At 38.0% G+C, this 21,195-nt stretch overlaps 1 protein-coding gene across 3 annotated transcripts; it reads right to left on the reverse strand.

The window, feature by feature from the left end:
* Window positions 1-1,093: 1,093 nt before the first annotated feature.
* On the reverse strand, window positions 1,094-19,871 carry LOC109468845 (mothers against decapentaplegic homolog 3-like). 3 transcript variants are annotated; one of them, XM_019767189.1, is made up of 8 exons: window positions 19,461-19,871; window positions 14,168-14,361; window positions 11,058-11,141; window positions 10,418-10,558; window positions 4,982-5,104; window positions 2,912-3,124; window positions 2,316-2,453; window positions 1,094-1,465 (listed from the first exon to the last, which is right to left on the reverse strand). In XM_019767189.1, exons 1-8 carry the CDS (start codon window positions 19,655-19,657, stop codon window positions 1,197-1,199), a joined length of 1,359 nt encoding a protein of 452 aa, XP_019622748.1. In that variant the 5' UTR covers window positions 19,658-19,871; the 3' UTR covers window positions 1,094-1,196. The 3 variants fall into 3 exon arrangements, with proteins under 3 accessions (XP_019622748.1, XP_019622749.1, XP_019622750.1); XM_019767191.1 differs by lacking the exon at window positions 1,094-1,465 and adding an exon at window positions 1,739-1,786; XM_019767190.1 differs by lacking the exon at window positions 11,058-11,141.
* Window positions 19,872-21,195: the final 1,324 nt, after the last annotated feature.

Consider the following 21,195-nt stretch of genomic DNA (forward strand, 5'->3'; position numbering starts at 1 on the left):
GTAGCAAAAGCCCTATATATCTGTTGCAAACCATTTTGTACTGAGACTAGATCCTTATGTGCAAGTCATGTGCATAAAAATATGTCATGTCCTGCGAAATGTTAACATATGCAGTCGTATACTTACACAGGTTACATGTATTGTACTAAGATATTATAACATACAAGAATTCTATATACCTTCTATAGAAAAACCAAAATAGGTTGGAGTAAGTAATAATACATTGTCAGAATTCATTTCTCCCCACCTGCGAGCCAATAAGAACCCTGCTTTCAGACATTCGCATATACCCTCCAGAATACATTTATGTAAGCAAAGCTTTGATTGGTGATGGAGCCTTACTGCAAAGAAGCTGTTCAGCAATTCTTACAATTTATGCTTTTGTCCCTTTGCTGTATAATCTGTGTGAAAACACATCATCTAAGAGACAAGAACTAACACTGATCACTTCAAATTTGAAAAGTTACTTTCAAAACTTTAAAAGTACTACTTTGAAAGCCCAAAAATGTTTCTGGATATGTAGTCAAGGTTCACTTCAATTGAAAGCACATACATTTCCCTATATTAATATTATTTTCATTACTGGCCACTATACATGGTCTTGGAGATTCACTTAAAAAGTGGTGGAAGTTTTTTTGATTTTCTGGTTTCTTTGCAAATTTAAAGTGAAAGTATTAGTCTTGAATTTCGTCCTTAAATATTGTAAGATTTTCCTTCCCCAGTTTTGTTTGAAGAATCGACAGTTAACCGTCACCGTTAGGCCACACCAATTTAAATTGTTGGTTCTCGGATTCGCCTCATTTTTTTCTGATCTGCCCCCCAAAAAAAATTCTGGTTCTGAATCAACTCAAAAATGCTCATATTTTGCCCCCAACAGTTAGGAAAGTTCTTTTCTTCCTAGTTGTTACAGTTTTTCCATCTATCAATGCAGTGGTTTGATTAAAAGTTCAAAATTCATTGTTTAAATATCAACCCAGCTTTTTATGTTAACTTCATGGCTCCTATCATGGCATTTGGGGCTATAACAGGATGCCTAGACCTGTTTTTATTTTATTTTTTCGCCCTGTCGCTTCATCTTTTTTCTTAAAAAAATCTTAGAACCAACAAATTTAATTGGCGTGGCCTTACTCTCCAAGCACCAATCAATGCTCTCGGCTTATGGCTGTACAAAGCGCGCGTACGTACGCGGCGCGGCATTACGACATACTCGAACACGGTACGCGGGGCGAGCCCATCTGCGTCAAAACCTTATCCAGCCACTGCAGGGGGCCGTTCAGGTGGAGTTCGATCCAACATGGCGTGGAGGTGACCGTTTGACGGCGGTACTCCGCACCCCAGCCTTTCACAAAGCTCATGCGGATGGTGCACATGCGAGTGAGCTGGTACACCGCCTCGAAACCTTGGCTCACCGACTGGGACAGGAGCTGGGCAAACTCCTGATTGTTGAATATCTTCAGGTTACAACCTAGGAACAAGAGAAAAATGATTTTCTTTTTTTCGAACTGCAGTTACTACATGTATAGGAACAAGGGATACAAGAGTGAGACCCCTAGCAACATATATTGGAACTAAACAGAAGCTGGAGAAACTCTTGGTTGTTAATATCTTCAGGTTACAACCTAGGTAGAAACAAGAGAAAAATGAAACTCCATGTTTTGGAACTGCAGTTACTACATGTAGGAACAAGGGATAGAAAAGTGAGGCCCCTAGCAACATGTGCTGGAACTGCAGTTACTAAAGAGAAGCTGGGCAAACTCCTAGTTGTTGAATATCTTCAGGTTACAACCTAGAACAAGAGAAAAATGATACTCTTTGTTTTGGAACTGCAGTTACTACACCTAGGAACAAGGGATAGAAAAGTGAGAAACCTAGCAACATGTGCTGGAACTGCAGTTGTTAAATGAAAGAGCAAAGCTGGTGAATTATTTTGGCTGTTGAAAAAGTTCAAAACTTGAAAAAAATAAAGAAAAACGCTGTATGAATAGTTGATCTCTAAGACTTGTAAATCAACACAACTTTTTTTTTACGTCTTCAGCGATACAGACTGAAAGAACAAAAGAAATTCTCTCCAAGCAGAGGAAGGAAGGAGGAGGAGAGAAAAATGTGGGTACTACTAGGGAAACAAAGAATCTTACAAAGGGCACCAAAAAAAATCAATCCAACCTCTGCTTATGAAGCAAGTTTGAACTGTTATTTCCAACACAAGAAATTGGATTTTGAAATTATACTTGCTTCATAATAACTTCTACAAACATTGATGACTATTCTGGTTGGAGAGTACAGCAGAAGACCACTAGTCTTGCTATATAGTTTACCTGGTGGTATTTTGCAGACAGTTGCAGGATGCCAGCCGTACCGCTGGTTACAGTTGGGGCTCTGTACAAACACACTGCTCTCACTCAGACACTCCGCAAAAACCTCGCCTCCGATGTAGTACAGACGAACACCTTTACCTGTGGGCAGAGGTAAGAACATCAGAAATGGTTCAATCTGAAGGTTTAACTAGGGCCTAGGAAAAATATTATATTTCCTGTTTCAGACCTGAAAAAAATAGGGTTGGTAGGTAGGGTTTAGCTTCTTTTTTTTAATTAGACCTTGGCAATAAGTGATACAACTTATACAATACAGTTTAACAAAGTAAAACTTGCTTGACATCACATATTTTCAATGTCAATGTTTCATCACTCAGGTGTCAGATCATGGAGCTAGAAAAGGTCGGTCAGCTTGAAAAACGCAGCCTTTTGTGTTGACTTGGCATGGCACCTATCAAAGCATTTGGGGCTATAATTATAGGATACCTCAGCCTGTGGGGTTTTTTTTGCCCTGTCGCTTCATATTTTTTCTGAAAAATCTGAGAACCAACAAATTAAATTGGTGTGGTCTCAGAATAAAAAAACAAGTAAACCCTGACCTATATGTCTCCGGGTCTGTTCTATGACGTGGTTCCTGTTGACGTTGGACAGCAGGCCTAGACAGAACCTCTCCGAGTTGGACGGGTCGGTGAAGCCGTCCACCGTCAGCGAGGGCTGCGAAGCGTGGAACGTCTCCCCGACTCTCGTGTTCATCTCGTAGTATGCGATTGAACACCAGAACGTCGGCTCTGTGTACGTAACTGGCTGTAAGTCTGGAAAAAAAGAAGAAAACTAGTTTTTTTAACTTGTTGTCATCTTGAAAGGTTTCTTGAACTTGTTGTGATAGTGTAGTTGTAGTGAAATGTTTTAAATCCTTTCAATCGAGAACCTTATGTGTTAAGGTAAACCCACTTTTAAACTATCTACTCTGTTGAACATGTAGTTATGTTTACCTTCACATAAGGTCTGCTCTCTTTATTCTTACTCAAACACCTTCATGTATACATGTATGGTCAGACAGGAGTCTAAATCCCTCCTGCTATAAAATTGCAACATGATGTGAAAACCAACACTGGTTACCATGGTGACAGATGTCTGGTTCAGGTCAACGACCTTATTTGTTTGGAGAAAAAGAAGAAGAAACAGAGCTAGTTCTTTTGACACAAGGAAGTACGTAACCAGTTGCTGTTTGTTACCAATACAAACTATCACAGCCACAAACATTGAACACACACGGTTAAATACAACTAAATACATTTTAGTGCGACGTACAGAGGACAACCACTTTTAGACAACAGTCAGAGAGGCTTGAAAAGGATACTAGACAACAGAAAACACAAACCAAAGGAGTAGGAAAAACATTGAAAAAAAACATAATTAAAAAAATATTATATAATTTTCTTACATTGACAACAGTTTTGAAAACAAAGCAAGAAATTGTACAAAAATCGTACCATTTTTTTCTGAATCTTTGTCCACTTTTTGAAAAGAATTTGTACAATCAATGCTAACATGACGTACATGAACTTGTGGAGAAATCAACAAGGGTTTGGAAGGATGTCTTAGGGGGAAGAACGAAAGAAAAGTCTTGAGAAAAGAGCAGCAAGTGGGCATGAGGCCTCACCTTGCCAAGGAGTCTGTTTAGGACTGGAAGACGTCTCAGAACTGGAGTCTTTAAAATCATCCCGGGATAGAGAGAAAGAGAGAGAAGGAGGAGAGGAGAGCAGAAGAAATTAGTAGTACTGGGATCAGGAATGACGTACAGGGACTTTTTCACAAATAAGACTGTACAGAAATGACTTCTTCTGGTTAGAAACTACAAGGAACATGACATGTGCTGTGTGTGACTTGGTGCAGGAAAACAACAGAACTAGAAGACCCTGGTTGTGGTAAGTGAGAAGAAATTAATCTATATTGTCCTTTTCAAATATTTCATTTGGCTCACGGTCTAAAACATTGCTGCTAGACTGCTAATAATGTACTGACTGTACAGGACATGGAGTTAAGATTTGGACATTTCAACTATGTACAAGTTGTATCTATAATCACTGAGTCTTCAGTTTACATGCATACACAAACACACATGTAGTTACAGTGTATGACAGTGTATGATATCCCTACCTTGGCTGGGTATAGGGTTAGGACTGGGAGACATCTCTGAGCCTGAGTCAGTGACCATGCTGTTGTGTACAGTGTTACAGGTATATAGTGTATAACAATAACTATATAAGTACCTTGGCTGGGTATAGGGTTAGGACTGGGAGACATCTCTAAACCTGAGTCAGTGACCATGCTGTTGTGCTGGGACTGGTCGTTCTACACAGTAAGTGTTGTACAGTGTTATTAAGTGTTAACTGTATCCGTACCTTGACTGGGTATAGGGTTAGGACTGGGAGACATCTCCGAGCCTGAGTCAGTGACCATGCTGTTGTGCTGGGACTGGTCGTTCTACACAGTAAGTGTTGTGCAGTGTTATTAAGTGTTAACTGTATCCGTACCTTGGCTGGGTATAGGGTTAGGACTAGGAGACATCTCCGAGCCTGAGTCAGTGACCATGCTGTTGTGCTGGGACTGGTCGTTCTACACAGTAAGTGTTGTGCAGTGTTATTAAGTGTTAACTGTATCCGTACCTTGGCTGGGTATAGGGTTAGGACTGGGAGACATCTCCGAGCCTGAGTCAGTGACCATGCTGTTGTGCTGGGACTGGTCGTTTGTGTCTCCATCCTCACTCATGTAGCCAGGCGGAGGGGTCTCTGAAATACAACCAAACAAACAATTCAAAAATAAGAAAATCATCAGTTTGGAACTATCTAAAACTGGAATGGTAGTAGTAGTAGTAGTAGTAGTAGTAGCAGCAGCACTAGTATTAGAAGTTGAAGTGGAGTCAGTAGCACTAGTAGTAGAAGTAGTAGCAGTAGTAATAGTAATAGCAGTAGTAATAGTAACACTAGTAGTAGAAGTAGTAGTGGAGTAGTAATAGAAGTAGTACTAGAAGGGGTTTCCGACACAACAGTTGGCTAAACATATATTCACTGCAGAACCAAGGAAAGTTCCTAGGAGGCCCATGTACCTAATCTCAATATACCACAATACCATCACAATATCACAATGCGTAGCTCAGTCAACTAAAACAAAGAGGTTAGAAACACTGACACAATAATAGTCCAGAATCACCGGTGGAAAAAGAGAAAATAAATGTTGGCCCAGCGATCTGACAGGCCTTTTTATCCACTGACAGTGTCACGTGTATATACATAATATGACTTATAGTTCATGTTTATTTGTATAACGTGGACTACGTGGGCAAATGGTAATCAAAACATTCAACATCACAATTTAGATATCACACAGCAATGCTTAAAATAAACTGGAGTGCAAAATTAGAAAGTCACATCATATCATTTTGTATCGCTTAACAATGAAACAAGAAAAAAGGTTTGAACAACAACAAAAAATGTTCACCCTATTAAGGTATATTATGTGAGACTTGAAGTCATAACCAAAAATAGCAGTAAGTACTATATATTATTATAAAAGTTTTCAAATGATACCTTCCTGTTTGTTGATGTAATGTAGGCCCACGTGCCAGTTTTTTTGTGTGTGTAGAAATACCAAATACAACAAGAATATAACAATGGATACAAACTGTGGTGATTCATGATGCTTAAATTTCAAGTAACTAAAGTGTAATGTAGCTATGCAACAACTATGCTTTTCAGCCAAGCGCAAAACAATCCAGCATGTTCAACTAAAGTAAATGTATATTTGTAACATCTATTCTTCAGTATTTCACTCAAAACAGCGTACCTAAATGTAGCAATATGGAGTAACTGAGATTTCTAACACAAAAAAAATGTAACTACTTTGTGTACATATTGCATAATCCAAACCAAAAGTTTAAAAATTTATAGACCTTCACATAATTATAATCTGCTTTAAAATGTTACTGTAATAAGAGAATCTAGCAAAAGGAATCGGCTACCTTTACGTAACAGCCTTGGGATAAAAATAACAGTTTTCGGACAGACAAATTTGCAATCAAATCCTACAACGTATGTAGGTCTTCAGACTAATCTTTTACTCTTAGTATTACACCATTCCAACTGGCTTTTTAATCACATATTTTAATCTAAAAATGACAATTATTACGAGTAATTATCAATTACAAAATTGTTAATAATATCTTTGAGATGCAATTTACCTATGTATCTTAAAAAATGGTGTCCCCTATATAATAGTAATATGTCAAAAAGCAGTTACTCAAGCAACTGGATATGATTTTGCAAACAGTCAGTTGAGTAACTGCTTTTTGGCGTATCGTATTACCTGGATGTCTAACCTTCATCCACTATATAATGTTTTATTTGTTCCTAAATAATTTTACAGGGTACGCTGCCTTACCTAGAGTGCATTGCCATGGTTGGCTTAGTAATACGACCAGCTACATTTACACTTACCAGCTGTGTCAACCAAAGCTAGATTTCTGAGAAATACAGGCACACAGTGTTAGAAATACCCAACCACAGTCTGTATTTTGCATTTTGAAACAGTTTTAATACTGCAGTAGAAAAATTAGGCAACTTGCAATTTTAGCATGAAAGTTCATCTCGAAAATTTCGGGTGAGTTGATTTCTATTTTGTCGATGAGTTGGAGAACAGTTTAATTTTCTTCAACCTGCAATTTTAAAGAGTAAAAAAATCAGGCTTGGGGTCCAATGGTGTCAGCATAATATTGTTGAAGAGATGTGTTTACTACTGACTGTAAAATATACTGGTGATATTGTGTTTATTTTTCAAATTGCATGCAAATGTTTACCAAGTGAACATGTAATTTTGTATACGCCACGGGTTCAAGTACGGACGTACACGTGTGTATTGTGTTATACAACAAGACATTTTGCACATTTTCATGCCATTCCTAATTTCAATCTTATGTCATAAATATACATTACTCAAGTATCATGTTTTTGTCAACATGCTCCAATAATGAATAATCATAACAATAAAATTAGTCTGGACATGTAAAATAACAAGTCGAGTTTTGACAAGACTACTTTATTTTGTTAGCCTCCTTTTATTACCGAGCAATTAATTTTTGATTCATAATATACTGGGCATGTTTTCTATCAGCTTTCCAAACCGAAAGTTGTTCATTATTTTTTGTTGCAATGTTCACAGCATTTCAGGTAAAAATGCGATGTTGTTGACAGAAAAACATAGCTTGTTTTGGATTGAAGGTTGGTTCAAGATATTCAGGTAGCAAAAAATAAAGCTTGTTTTGGGGCTGTTTCAAACACTTCTAGTATGAACTGATGAGAAAAATATGCCAAGAAATGGCGGATAGATTTCCTCATCCAGAATTTTTTCGTTTTGCCATCCTAAAGTTACATTGGATGCCAGGCTTATATTTTCTCTTATAATTGTGGGAGCGACAAAAAATATCTGAAAGAACAGTGCTACTTCTAAAAGCATGTCAAACTGTTGGTTACGTCACACAGGTTATTCTTGTGCATCAGCGCGCACGTGCCAACTCGTACTCCCATTTCTCAGAAACATGAAATCAAGTCGAGTACACATTCTAACCTTTGCAAAGGATTACAACACGGCATTCCTTCTTTCAAGTTCTTACCATTGTCTAAAAGTAACGTTAGGAAAGCTCACATTTCAGAAATGACGCAATAGCTTCTAGTTAGAACTATTAGAAAGGTCTATTCATTTTAGTTCATTACTACCACTTAATGTTCTGCAGTTTCAGTACTTGTGTTACCTACATTTTTATTATATTTTGCAGAACATAAGGACAAAGGCTTCCTGCGCACAGTTTCTGTTCCTGTAAAATGGTTAATAAACATTTTTCGCTATCAATAAACATGTTTGGTCCCTTACACAAAATTGAGGCGTGTGATCAGTTGGTTGCATGTTTATATACATGTAATTACAAACGCGTGCTGGTTGGGCAAATCAAACATACCGAAAGCCCGGCCCACACTCAAACAGTCAGAGAATTTAATTCTCCGTCTGGAGCGTATCGACAATAAGGGGCACAGACGGCGTAGCTTGATTTGTGTCCAGCCATTTTTCTTTGTTTTACAGACAAATAAACTGGACACAAGGCGAGGGATAGAATTGTTACCTCCTAGATTGGACAACCACGCAGACAAAATTAAGACTAATATAACACAGCAAAAATCACACACTAAGATTATATAACTAACACCAAATACTTTTCATCAAATTCCTTAATAAACAATAACAATTTTTACATACGAACAGCATTTTTTATTTAAAAGAAATAGTTCTGATAGTTTATTTTTCAGGTATTATAGATTTCTATTGATTAAACTAGAATGTTTTTGAAATACATAATGTCTGTTATAATATTTTTTCAGAATCTTGTCTCAAAAAGAAAAAAAAAAGAAAATTTCATTCACCTTTAGTGTTGGTATTGCTTTTTTTGTATCAATAGAATTGTAGTAAAGTAGTAATATACAAATGTACCCTTTTAGTTTCTGTATTTGAATAAAATAGCTTTAGTACAATAACAATAACAGCAAACAAAAATATCTTAAGTACCCTTTTCAATACTCCCAACTATCTTTGCTACACATCTATAATACTTGTAAACTGCCACTAGGTCTTTCCTTAAACAATGGAATTATGTTACAATTTTAAGACCAATTTTTACCCATTTTCAATTCTAGGTCATTTTGCTTAGACTTATAAAAATTTGTTCATTTTAGGCCAAGTTTTATCCTCTAAAGACTTCTAGCACCTGATTACTTTACAAATTTATGAGAGAAAGTCAGTGCAAGTTAGCATTTTTGCCCCGTCCCTTCTAAAACTAGAGTACAAAACCAAAAGCGACATACCAAAGATTGTAGACTTCTCTAAGTAGGCCCTGTATGGTTCCATTTCTAAGAAAAAGTGAACAACCTCAAGGTGGACTCCTGCCTTGTGCAACAGGTGGGACGATTCTCTGGCTCCCATTGGCTAACACACCTGTCAATCATTCCCCAACCTTGTTTCTGATTGGTTGATTCCTCTGTGACAAGTCACATGACGTGCTTGGAGGCTTCTTATTCGCCGTAGCCAGTTTCTATCTCATAACTTTTCATAAGCCTTTAGCAGAGGAATAAAAGTACTAGTATCTACCAGAAAAATCTGGTTTATGTTCAATTGTGTAACAGCTCTACTTTTTTTTTTACCTTCTCAACTTGATACTGAATAAAATCACTACATTATCTACCCTTTGACTTATTTCAAGCATTTCAAATATACAAATTCTTGAGAAATCTACCAATATATTTCTTGTAATCAAGAGGAGGATGTGTAATTAATTAATTGTAGGTTCTAAAGCAAGCTCAGAAAATTATCCACCTGAGCCCAACTGTCCCTGTCCAACTGATCAAAATTATCCTGACCTAAATTACCGACATCAGAATACTTTTCAGCCATGAAAAAAAAAGGATCGAGCTTCAAAGTTTTTGCTCTTGCATCTGATTTTATTTGTGTTATGCCTAAAGTCGGTTTACCGGTTATACGAAGACTAGGGGTCCTTCCTGGTGTGAGTGGTTCAAACCTTACAATCCGGTCTTACGCAGCTTGTACTTACATGTACAAAACTGGTGTGTTATGCCTAAAGTCGGTTTACCGGTTATACGAAGACTAGGGGTCCTTCCTGGTGTGAGTGGTTCAAACCTTACAGTCCGGTCTTACACAGCTTGTACTTACATGTACAAAACTGGTGTGTTACGAATAAAGGCGGTTTAACGGTTACGCGAAACAAACAAACCCCTGCTTCTCCTATTGGGCCAGTTAGTCCTCACTACTTGTGAGAAATTGGGCTGGTCTCAATCATGATGTTTCTGACTCAGGGAGAAGAGTTGCTGTTACAGTTCTACTCGGTAACCCGTAACCCAGGTGAGTGGTAATACCATTCAGGTGGTAATGCCATTCATGTCATACCATTCAGGTGGTTAACCAACCTTGAAGTGGCCTACGGCCGTGTTACGTGGCGACCACTAATTAAAACAAAAAAATACAAAAAAACAAACAAACAAACAAACCTGGTAGTGAGTAGTTCTGTGTAGGGACGTCCTGTGGGTAGCTGGTGTTCTCAGGTACAGAGTTCAGATAGTCGTCCAGCGGGGGGAGTTCTGTGGGCATCTCCCCAGGCGGATTCCTCGGTACCAGCACTGGCGGCAGCGCTACAAACAAACAAACAAACAAACAAACATCCACGCATTACAAACCAAACACTTCTTCTGTTCACACTCCAAAACGCATGGTATCAAAGTAACGAGAAAGGGGTGTAAGGAATTTTTACGTTGCGGTTTTAATTTAATGCTACCGTTTAGATTGTCTCAATGTGGTGTTAAGAAAAGGGCCAGGTTAATATAGACTTGTAAGCGAAAGATACACCGTAATTCTATAAGTCCTTATTAAGTTCTCTAAGCCGAAAATTTGGTATTTGACTAAACGTTTAATTTCCTACGGAGTAATTCTAGGATACTACCAGATTTGTACACCGTGATTATAATTAAGCTATCGGGTTACACATATCCCATCTACACCCCTCTCAGGTTACAATGACACATGCATGTTGTGAGAGGGTTTAAAAGGGTTTTTCCTGTACCACCAGGTAAGGCCCTACGGTTTCGAGAGGACCACCTTAGCTTAAGAAAAGGCAAGAGATTTTAAGTACACCTGGCGTCGGATAGCTTCCATCAAGGGCTAGTTCTGCCAGGAGGTCTCCCAGGGGGTTTCGGGGCACCAGAACTGGAGGTAATGCTGGAAAAAAGGTACACGGTGTCAGGAACACACCTTACTGGAAAACCACTTCACACCCTTATCTGTAAAACCTGTAAGGTGCTCTTTTTTCCTTTTTTGCAGTCTTTTTTTTCTTACGAGTTGCCTAGTGGCATTATAGACCTTGCTCTTTTAAAGTACAATGGACAGTTGACCGCAGCTTATTGTCCCATCCTAAGGACCACAAAACTGTCTAGCAGCGTGCATGTGAGCGACAACAGCCGGGATCGAACCCCTATCCTCTTGGTCCAAAGGCAGGGTCACTAACCACTGGACTATGCATGACATTACATACTACAATATTTTTGGAGGGGGATCCCTAAAATTTGTCAGGAAAAAAAAACAAATACTAGCAATTCAAGATCACTGTATTATGATCCCTTAAAACACAAGTAACATATACAAGACAGCAATGTCTTCTCAGCCATAAGAATTACACATAGATCTTTGAGTTGACAGAGGCAAAGTAAAACGGGATTTAAATACATCATAAAAACAAATGTGCTGTGAAGCTCTTTTTTCACCTGTCTAACTCATGATTTTGGGAAAGAACTCCTTTTCTAAACAATGGAATAAACCCAGATACAAAGAAACCTGAATACAAGAGTTCCACGATCTCATACCTTCGCCAAATGGTGTTAACTCTTGCGGGTGACAAATTATACAATTTTAATCATTTATTTTGTAAATAAGAGCCTCATTTGCATGGATTATATCAGTTGATCATATTCTCCATCCAATGACAGCCTTATCATAACAAAAAGGCTATTATAGCACTTCCTCATAAATTATGCAAATGAGGTCATGATTTGAATAAATTATGTTTATTGATCTTCACTTCACTTTACTTAACTTCCAAATGTGGCAAGTATGAAATTGGGTGCAGCAGTGACAACTATGGAATTATAAGAATTTACCATTAATTATGCAAATTAGGTTCTCATTTACATAATCTATATCCTCAGATGTTTTTCTCGTTCTCAAGTAGATGTCACAAGTGTTTAATAGTTCTATTATCGAACAAAGCAGATTTATAGAATTTCCTCATTAATTATGCAAATTAGCTCCTGATTTGCATAATTGCCATCTGATTATGTCAAGCATCACTTCAACTACATACATGCCAAAAATCATGACAATACGTCAACCGGATCTTGAGTTATCGTCCTTCAAATTTTTTTCAACAAATGCTCCTGCAGTTCGAGAACAAGGCGCTAGGGGACCCAATCTCATGTCACTTCTTCCCTACCCCCAAAGCTATCTACCAACCGAAATTCGTGACCCTAGCATGTCCAGAACATGAGATATCAAAACCAGAAGTTCAGCTGCAGTACCTAGGAAAGCCGCCAGGGGGCCCAAAATCTAATCATTTCTAGGTCTCATGAAGACCTACCCACCTACCAAGTTTCATTCCAATCCATCCACTGCTTCTCGAGTTATCTTGCTAAATTACACACACACACACACACAGACAAACGCTACTGAAAACATAACCTTCTTGGCGAAGGTAATAATTGCCTCCGAACTACTAGATTTTCAGGCATTTAGAAAAAATACCTCCCAATGACTACTCCTACAACAGTCACATGTACAGATACCTCTTTTAGGACCTCTTCATTGCATAAAGGACACTCCTAGGGCCTAGGATTCTGAGTAGGAAAAAAATTGTTTCCTGTTTCCTGTTTTCCCTAGAAAAACCTACCAACCCTAGACTTTTTTTGGGATGGACTCCTGGAAGTGACATAAATCGAGCTCATCAACCTTTTCTAGCTGTTTTAGAGTGATAAAACGTTGTGCAATTGGGTCTTCTAACATTGACTCTGAAAATATAAGTGTCCTAATGCAAGTTTTACTTTGTTAAACTGTCTTGTATAAGTTGCACCCCTATATTATAGATATCACTGAAGTCTAAAAAAAAGATAATCCCTACCTACTGCCCCTAATTTTTTTCAGGACTGAAACAGGAAACACAACATTTATTTTCCTAGGCCTAGTACAATCTGGCCTATGGATTAATTATGTTAAGTCACCTGTCCTCATTACTGAGAAAGGGATTAAGTCAGGATTAAGGTGAATTGTACTGTAGAACATGAGTGTGGACTGTGAATCCTTTTGTACATACATTTCTTTAATCAGATTCAACAAGAGCCTCTGGTGTTGCCATTGTTTATCCATATGATCAAAAACTTGTACGACCTAAGTCACGAAAATAGTTTAAGGAATAAAAATGAACAATTTGCATCATAATCTCAAAATAAAGTTTACATTGACTAAGAAGAGAGGCAGTTGTCGTGCGGTTTCAAATAAATACAAGCAGTACTCAAAATCCTTTTCTCCTGTTACCTGCAATATAAGTTGTCAGAAATTCTAGTTGGAAAACACTTTGTGCAAAGTATTAACAACGTAATACAACATGAGCTATGTATGTTGTTATTTAGCTCAAATGCAATCCCAATGAAATGACCACCTGATGCTTGTAATTTGCAAAATATAAACAACTTGCATTTAATCAAACTAGAGGAATATACAGGCTAGGTACAATTATGAAGCACATAATTATTGAAAACAGAAACAGAACATTTCAAGGCCTTGTACAAACAATGTAGGGACTCATAAAAAACAACAACTAGAAAGCAATGCTGAAATAGGTTGGAACAGTAATTTCCAATTTTAAAAATTGAACTTACCTAGAAGATTCTTTTAACAGTGACAAGTTTGAAAGGTAAAGATACTGACCTCCAAATTTTCAATGACTATCAGTCCATCTTGTTCACGGAGTGGCCTAGTCTTAAGTGGACTGATAGTTATAAAAAATTTGGAGGTCAGTATCTTTACCCTTCAAACTTGTCAAGAATCTTCTAGTAACTGTATCTATACGTGACAAATGAATCTCGTCAACGATGGACCTGATTTATATGTTACAAATTACAGTTCAAACCTGTTTGAGAATGACTGTTACCAACACTAAGCTAAAAGAAGGACTACGAAGCAAAGTGAGCATGCCATACCGGGTGTCTCGACTCTCTGGTAGTGGTAGGGGTTGACGCAGACCTCCTCCCGTTTCAGACTGAAGGCGTACTCGCAGGTCTCGAGCGCTCGCAGCTCATGGTGGCTCTGCAAGTCCGGCCACCTCCACAGCCGGCAGTAGATCACGTGGGGAAGACCTTTTCTGTGGGACACCTGCAGCCGACCGTCCAGGGACCTGAAAAACACAGGTGGGAGACCTACATGAAGGTTGAACAGTTCAATAATCTTGAAATAAAAACAGGTGTGGGACACATGAAAAGTGTATCTGTATAGCCGGTATAACCACCCTTCAGTGTAACACACCAGCTTCTGTATCTGTATAGCCGGTATAACTGCCCTTCAGCTTAACACACCACCTTCATAGGCTCACGGCGCGGCGGCAGCTGGCTACATATTAAACCGATCGACTTGTCACACCTAACCCTTGAACATCAAACTCTAGACAATTGTTTAAAGCTATCCAATGACAATACCCCTACTGTACTTGGTGATAGCGAGTTCCACTATGTGATAGTTTGGTCTATAAAAAACATAGATGAGAGACCGACGGGATTCGTAGTCTTGAAAAACAGATAGTTGAGATACCCACGAAGTTTGCAGTTGGCTGGATTTTAAAAACACAGGTTGACAGATCTTTACAAAAAAGGCAGGTGTGCGTCCCAAGTTCGCACAGTGCGATGACCTTGAAAAAATATCAGTCACCTGCAAAAACTCAGATATGAGACCATTCAAGTTTACAACAATTGATAATCTTGCAAGTTGCAAAACACAGATGGGAGACCCGTGAAGAGACTATCATTCATAGTATATATGGCCTTGAATGTTCTTGCAAATACATGTGAGAGACACATGGCGGTCATAATGTGGTAATGCATCTGTTTTTTTATGACAACTTAACAGGTAAGTGTATGGGTTATACTATTATAGTCGTAAGAATCATGTGAAAGTACATGTAGCCAAGCTCACTAGAGTCATTTGAACTCTCCTGATAATACTATTACAGAAATAAAACCATTTGTGCTTTCTATGTCAAGTACAATAAAGCTGCGAGTTTAGTAGTATAGTGTAATTGCTGATTTCTTTTACCTTACCTTTATGTTCACGGTTTTCACCTCTGTACCGTGAACTTATCATTAGAATTAACAAATAATTCCTGGACTTTATTTTTCCTGCACCTGTCGCCACCGTGAACATATAGCTCAGTGAACATGTCCATTTTTCTCAGACCATGAACTTTTGCTACCGTGAACATAAAGCAGTGAATTACAGTAATGACCTTTCAGTTTTACCCTCAAAGATTCTGACTTTACATCTACCACATTCCTCAACTGATCTCAAACAAAGATAAAAGAATGAACTGCTCACATTTCAAATTCAAAAAACCTGTCTCACTCTCTCCATTTCCGTTAACCTTGTGTACACACATCAAGATCAAAATCAAGATGTAAAGAAACCCATCCCAAGAAAACATTCCTACCTGTCGACTACCTGTATACCTGGGTGTTTCTAAGAAAGCACCGCTGTCTTGATATCAGCGTATTTATCACACCAAACAGGACACACATTTGGCGGTTGAGCAATGACTCACGCAGGTATGTGTGAACCACAGGACAATGACCCTTGACATACATACCACCAAGGTTAAAATTTCCAAGTCTAACACACCTTTTAAAATCGTAATGTCTATGCAGAAAACTGTACGCTATGTTATATCGTTCCCTAAGAATGTGCTACAAGAAACACACCTGCACACTTAAGCTAAAGACATGCTTGCTTCTGGAAGGAACGAACGAACGAAAATTGTTCAGATGTCTTTTGTTCAATTCTATACAACAGAAAGGAGGGAGGGGGGCGGTAGGTACACGTGGTATATGCCTGATCGCTCCTATAGTTGTGTTTTTCAGTTCGATTTTTTCGACGTTGAACCAAAACTTAACTTTGATACAACCATGTACTGCATAAAAACATTTCAGAATCTTAATGTTCTAATTAGTTCTAATTAGTATTAATTACTAAAAAATCTAAAGAGCCACACCTTGAGCATACAGACAACCACACCTATCAAAAAAAGCAGTGTACCCTCCATTTTGAAACAGCAAAAAATTACACTATGACTATGCTTCGTTGAACCTCCTTGGTTGAACAACTCTTCACAAATGTATAATAGCCAAACTAATACAATTTATAGAATCAAAAAATTCAGTGTAATATATAAATACCTGTACTGTAGCGTCTGTGTGAGTGAATCGTTCAATTGCAGACAAAACAACTCTTATTTCTTAATATCACACTTTGGAGCAAACTACAAAGACTCGGGGGGGGGGGGGCTTTTTGCAAAAACTTACAGACTTTCCTCAAGCATTGTACTTTTTACTTCACCACAACCACATATAACCATCGTTTCTTTGTTTTTCATACATAAATAAGAATCCTTCCAATGTATTGAGGTTTTTTTTCGTTTACATTATTGATGAAAACTATCCCCTCCCCCTGTAAAAGTGGTATAGTCTTCCAAACCAATTTGTTACCACTTGAATGCTGTGGACATCTGAATTTCTGATGTAACAAAATCGTCCTCTTTCATTCTACGTCAATCTCAGGCTCTTTCAAATCAGTAACTAACCACCCTGGGAACTGCAAGGAACATGAATGGTCAACATTTTCTAGCTCTATGATCTGACACCTGAGTGATTAAACAATGTAAAATCAGTTGTTTTCCAACATTGCTCATGCAAGTTTTACTTGGTTAAACAGTATTGTACAAGTTGGATCCTAGTTCGAGATTGCCAAAGTCAAAAAAAGAAGAAGAAAAAAGATAATCCCTACCTACCGACCCTAATTTTTTCAGGACTGAAACAGGAAATACAACATTTTTTTTTCCTAGGCCTCATCTACTTCACATAGCCTTCACATTAAGCCAAACTTGCGTCAGAGCTTTTGACTGAGACATTACTTGTACATAAGCAGTGACGAACATACAATACTTGTCCTAGTAACATTTGGATCAGACACATCTCTGATGTCAATGATTCGCAATTTAGGTTGTTAATTTGTCAGAGAAACAGCTGAGGCCTGAGGTCTCCAGTTACACAACCTTACCTTGATTTTACGCTACACTAACTAAGGAAAAAAAATGTTCTGAAAAGGTTGCAAATTATCAAGTTTCTCCTGTTCTGATAATTCTTGTTGAACGATGGCTCCGTCTTTTACAAATTTTAGGCTCAGATTAAGAATAAAGGTATCTTCTTTCCATGTAATCCTTTTTTTTTTGCTTTTTTTCATGTTTTCTTCTCAAGTTTGGTGTACTTAACATAATGACATCCATAGAATTTAACTGTGTAGCCTTTAAACTATACCATAGCGAGAGAGTCAAGAGTTTCAGATTAACGTCCAAACCAACAGTTCCCATGCTATAGTCATTATAATATCATTAATAATCAGTGTCAACACAATCAATCTACAGTTCAAGTGACAACTTTGTCCGTCAAGTTCAAAATAAAGCATGGACATGTCAGATTTTAACGAAGGACTACCAGTTAAATATGCTATAGCTTAATTTCTTATAAGAAAACCAGAAATGAGAGCTATATGTAGCATGAAATTGACATAAAATTTATAAGATTGCGAATATGTTAACATCGAAAGAAACAAAAACGATGACTTTCACAACGAAGAATGTTCAAAACTTCCGTTCGAAATGTAAATATTTGGGTATCCAAATTCTACACATCACCACACTCTAGTGTAGGAACAAAAGACGTTGAACGCAAGCCAAAACTGGAAACAAAACGAAACTGAGAAAAAAAATCGTCACATACTCCGACTATAATCTAAGAAATGATGGCAACAACTTACTCTGATCCCTCCGAAAGACTGCTAGCAACAAAATTAGAGTAGAAATCGTGTTGAAATCTCGCAATAGTACACAAAATCGTACGCCTATCTATCTATACACACACACACCCATATTCGATACTTTATATGGAGTACCTTAGCGAATGTTGTCTTGATGCCAACGTACGAAAACGGTGGTATAAAATGTCACAGATTCAACGTCCTAGTCAACTTAGAATATGCTCGATGGAAGACGCAAACGGAAGTTATCCGTGGGTGGTTCAAGAATGTCTAAGGTGACTCCAGGTCGATGATTTTGGAGATTGAATCTCTCAAACGAGAACAAAGACAGAAACTTGAACCACGTAACAATGGAGGTCGCTCCATACACAAAGAATGGATTGTACCGCACCGGTCATGTGATCATAATATACACACGGGCACGCAAAACCAAGTTTTACTGTCTGCCAAGTTTGGCGACCCGATTTCAGGGACAAAATGGCTGAAAAAAAAATTCTTGTACAGAAAGAGAAAGTGCATGTTAATTTAAGTGTAAAACTAAAAGTGAAAGTCTTGAATTAAGAATTATGTATGTTAGACTTTAATTTGGTTGAATGAAATCTAGAATTTCAGACTTTTCTGATGAAAACTTGAACAAAATTTCAATAAGTAGACTTTTTTCTACACTCATAAGTTGGCAGTGAAACAAGGAGACAAAGACATTAAAAAGTGAGAGTGAAGCATTGTTCTTTGCTAATACATATGCAAATTTTCTGCATATATGCAAATTGTTGTGCAATTAGAGCTAAGTAAAGACCTGTAATGCAAAGATAATCATTGTTGTGTAAAAATGTAATCAAATGTAAAGATTTCACTTTGAAGTTAAATAGAAAGCGTGAGAAAAATATACAAGGAAACAGAAATGTTTTATTTTACGGATTACTCATTTCCTTGCCAAAAATAGCAGAGAGGCCCGTACAAGACACTGCATTTTCTTGCTGTCAAAAGTTTTGGAAATTTCTGAGGGAAAAAAAGGGCAAGAGATCATACCTAAATCCAAACAGTATCGGTTACAATTTGCGTAGGTATTAGAAGATGTAGCTTATTTGATTTTTGAGGGGATAGGAGTTTACAGACGTATTTTTTTCTGAGAATTTGAAGTTTTTAATCGGGGTGTATGTAAAATGACGAGGGCTCTACTAGATTTTGGCAGAAGCAAAATATCGGGGTGCACACTTATAAACCCAAGATGACATGCTGAAAATATTGCATACAGGAACAAAATACGCTAAATTAAGAGTCCATCTGGGAAAATCTGAGGGAAATCCTGGAGAAAAACGTCAAAGTTTCCGTCCTTGGGATGTGATTTTTTAACCCCCCCGAATTCAAGATGGCGGACCCAAAACAAACGCAAGTTTCTCCCGATGTCCCGGTCCTTACCTCGGAATCGTCACGCATTTCGTGTTGGGATCCTGTTGTGTGATGGACTTCTCAAGTTCTTCTAGCCCGCACGTCTTCTTGAGTTTCTTGACTAAACTTTTCACGGCTTTTTCGGACCACTTGTCTTCCCCTTCCCCCTTCTTCCATCCCAGGAGCCGCTTGACGATCGGAGGGGTAAAAGGAAGCATAGACGTCATGGCTTTTCTAGACTTTAACAAAGAGTCAGCAGGAAAAAGTCGAGGCCGACGGCTGCAGTGCTTTTCTGGGAAAATTCAGCCTGAAAACTGAGCCGACTGGGCGATTTCCGGCGAAGAAATTCAACAATTTCTACACCCACTCTTTACTTTAACTCCAGACGTCAGCCATTAGGAAGTGGCCATTCACTCCCTATTCTAGACAATATACGTCCGCCTCTCCATAGGGAGACCACAAATTAGTACGAAAGATTCCCGAAAACTAAAATAAAAGGTATTCAGTTCGCAAATACCCGTGTACATTGTGCATTTTTATCTATATTGCATTGTTTGTAATCTTTTATTGAGCTTATGAGGGAAAAAAGTACAAATTAAGGATTGAAAAGAGATGTCATTGTATCAATCCGAGTGGTGATGCGGCCAAATACCCGCCATCTATTTGCATGTTGGGGCATACCACTATGCTGAGGTAGCAGAGAACAGTATTTCACCTATGGGAATTTTTAATGAATGAATGAATGAAGACGTTTCAAAATTTCAAGTAAGGTGCAACGTTACAGGCATTGCACATAAAATGGATTATGTTTGAGTCCAAGGTACAGCTTGTGAAGTTTGCCGGTTCGTTCCCTTTTAAATCACTTTTTCTTTGACCCCTAGCGGAGGTTATGTGAACTACAGCGACGCACTGTGGGGTTGACTGCGAGTACTAACACTGCCGTTAGATGGCGCTTTTGATTCGTCTACTGATAGAAAAAAAAGTTGTCCTTTAAATATGATATGCCCGTTACTCACCGATATTGCCAGAATAATGGTATATAGATTAACATATAACGTACTGTCAACATTTCGAATGCTGTCCACTTAGAAATAACAAGAAGTATGTTAGATTGGGTTTACGGAAAAGGCTGGCTATCCTGGCAGGCTTAGGGTTTATGGAAAAGATGGGCAGGGCTAGGGCTACTTTGCAGGCTATCCTTCCTGTGCCCCAAAGGGTGTGCATGGGGGGTTTGGTCTCTAACAAATTTACTTGTCTTTATAGCTATGGGTCAGTTTGGGGGTGGCAATCACTGCTATTAGCAACTCGAGCAAGACTTACATGTAGTCATAGGAACTATGTTTTTATTTAGGAAGAAAATGATAAAATGATAAAATTCTTTACCAAATGTAGCTCTGAATATTAATTACGTAAAGTATGAAATAAAACCCGCACACGCAAGGAAAACTAGAAATAGATGCGATGCAACTGTGTACAAAAAAGAACTGTTTATTTACAACATCATATTAGCTGCATGTCTGTACAATGAAACTACACAGATGTACATGTTTATGACTGGCACTGGACTATTTTTTTCGTTTACAATACTTTTGAATACAAGAAGCTTGTTAAATTCAAACTATTAAGAAAAATAGGTGCATCAAATACTTCTTTCCATAACTCTTAAACATGACTATCTTTCTAACATATGCCTATGCAACTGTCAATAGCCTTTTCTGGAAGATTTGCCCACATTCAAATGCTTTGTTCAACATTTTACGGTAAA

The sequence above is a fragment of the Branchiostoma belcheri genome, unplaced genomic scaffold (assembly GCF_001625305.1).
Source record: "Branchiostoma belcheri isolate BF01 breed outbred unplaced genomic scaffold, Haploidv18h27 scaffold2, whole genome shotgun sequence".
Taxonomy (NCBI): domain Eukaryota; kingdom Metazoa; phylum Chordata; class Leptocardii; order Amphioxiformes; family Branchiostomatidae; genus Branchiostoma; species Branchiostoma belcheri.

Excerpts from the sequence above, each read along its gene's own strand:
- LOC109468845 (XM_019767189.1), bottom strand. The coding sequence starts at position 19,657 with ATGACGTCTATGCTTCCTTTTACCCCTCCGATCGTCAAGCGGCTCCTG. Across the intron at positions 14,362-19,460 it reads AAATGCGTGACGATTCCGAG|GTCCCTGGACGGTCGGCTGC; the intron begins GTAAGGACCGGG and ends TGTGTTTTTCAG. Across the intron at positions 11,142-14,167 it reads CCAGAGAGTCGAGACACCCG|CATTACCTCCAGTTCTGGTG; the intron begins GTATGGCATGCT and ends CCTTTTTTCCAG.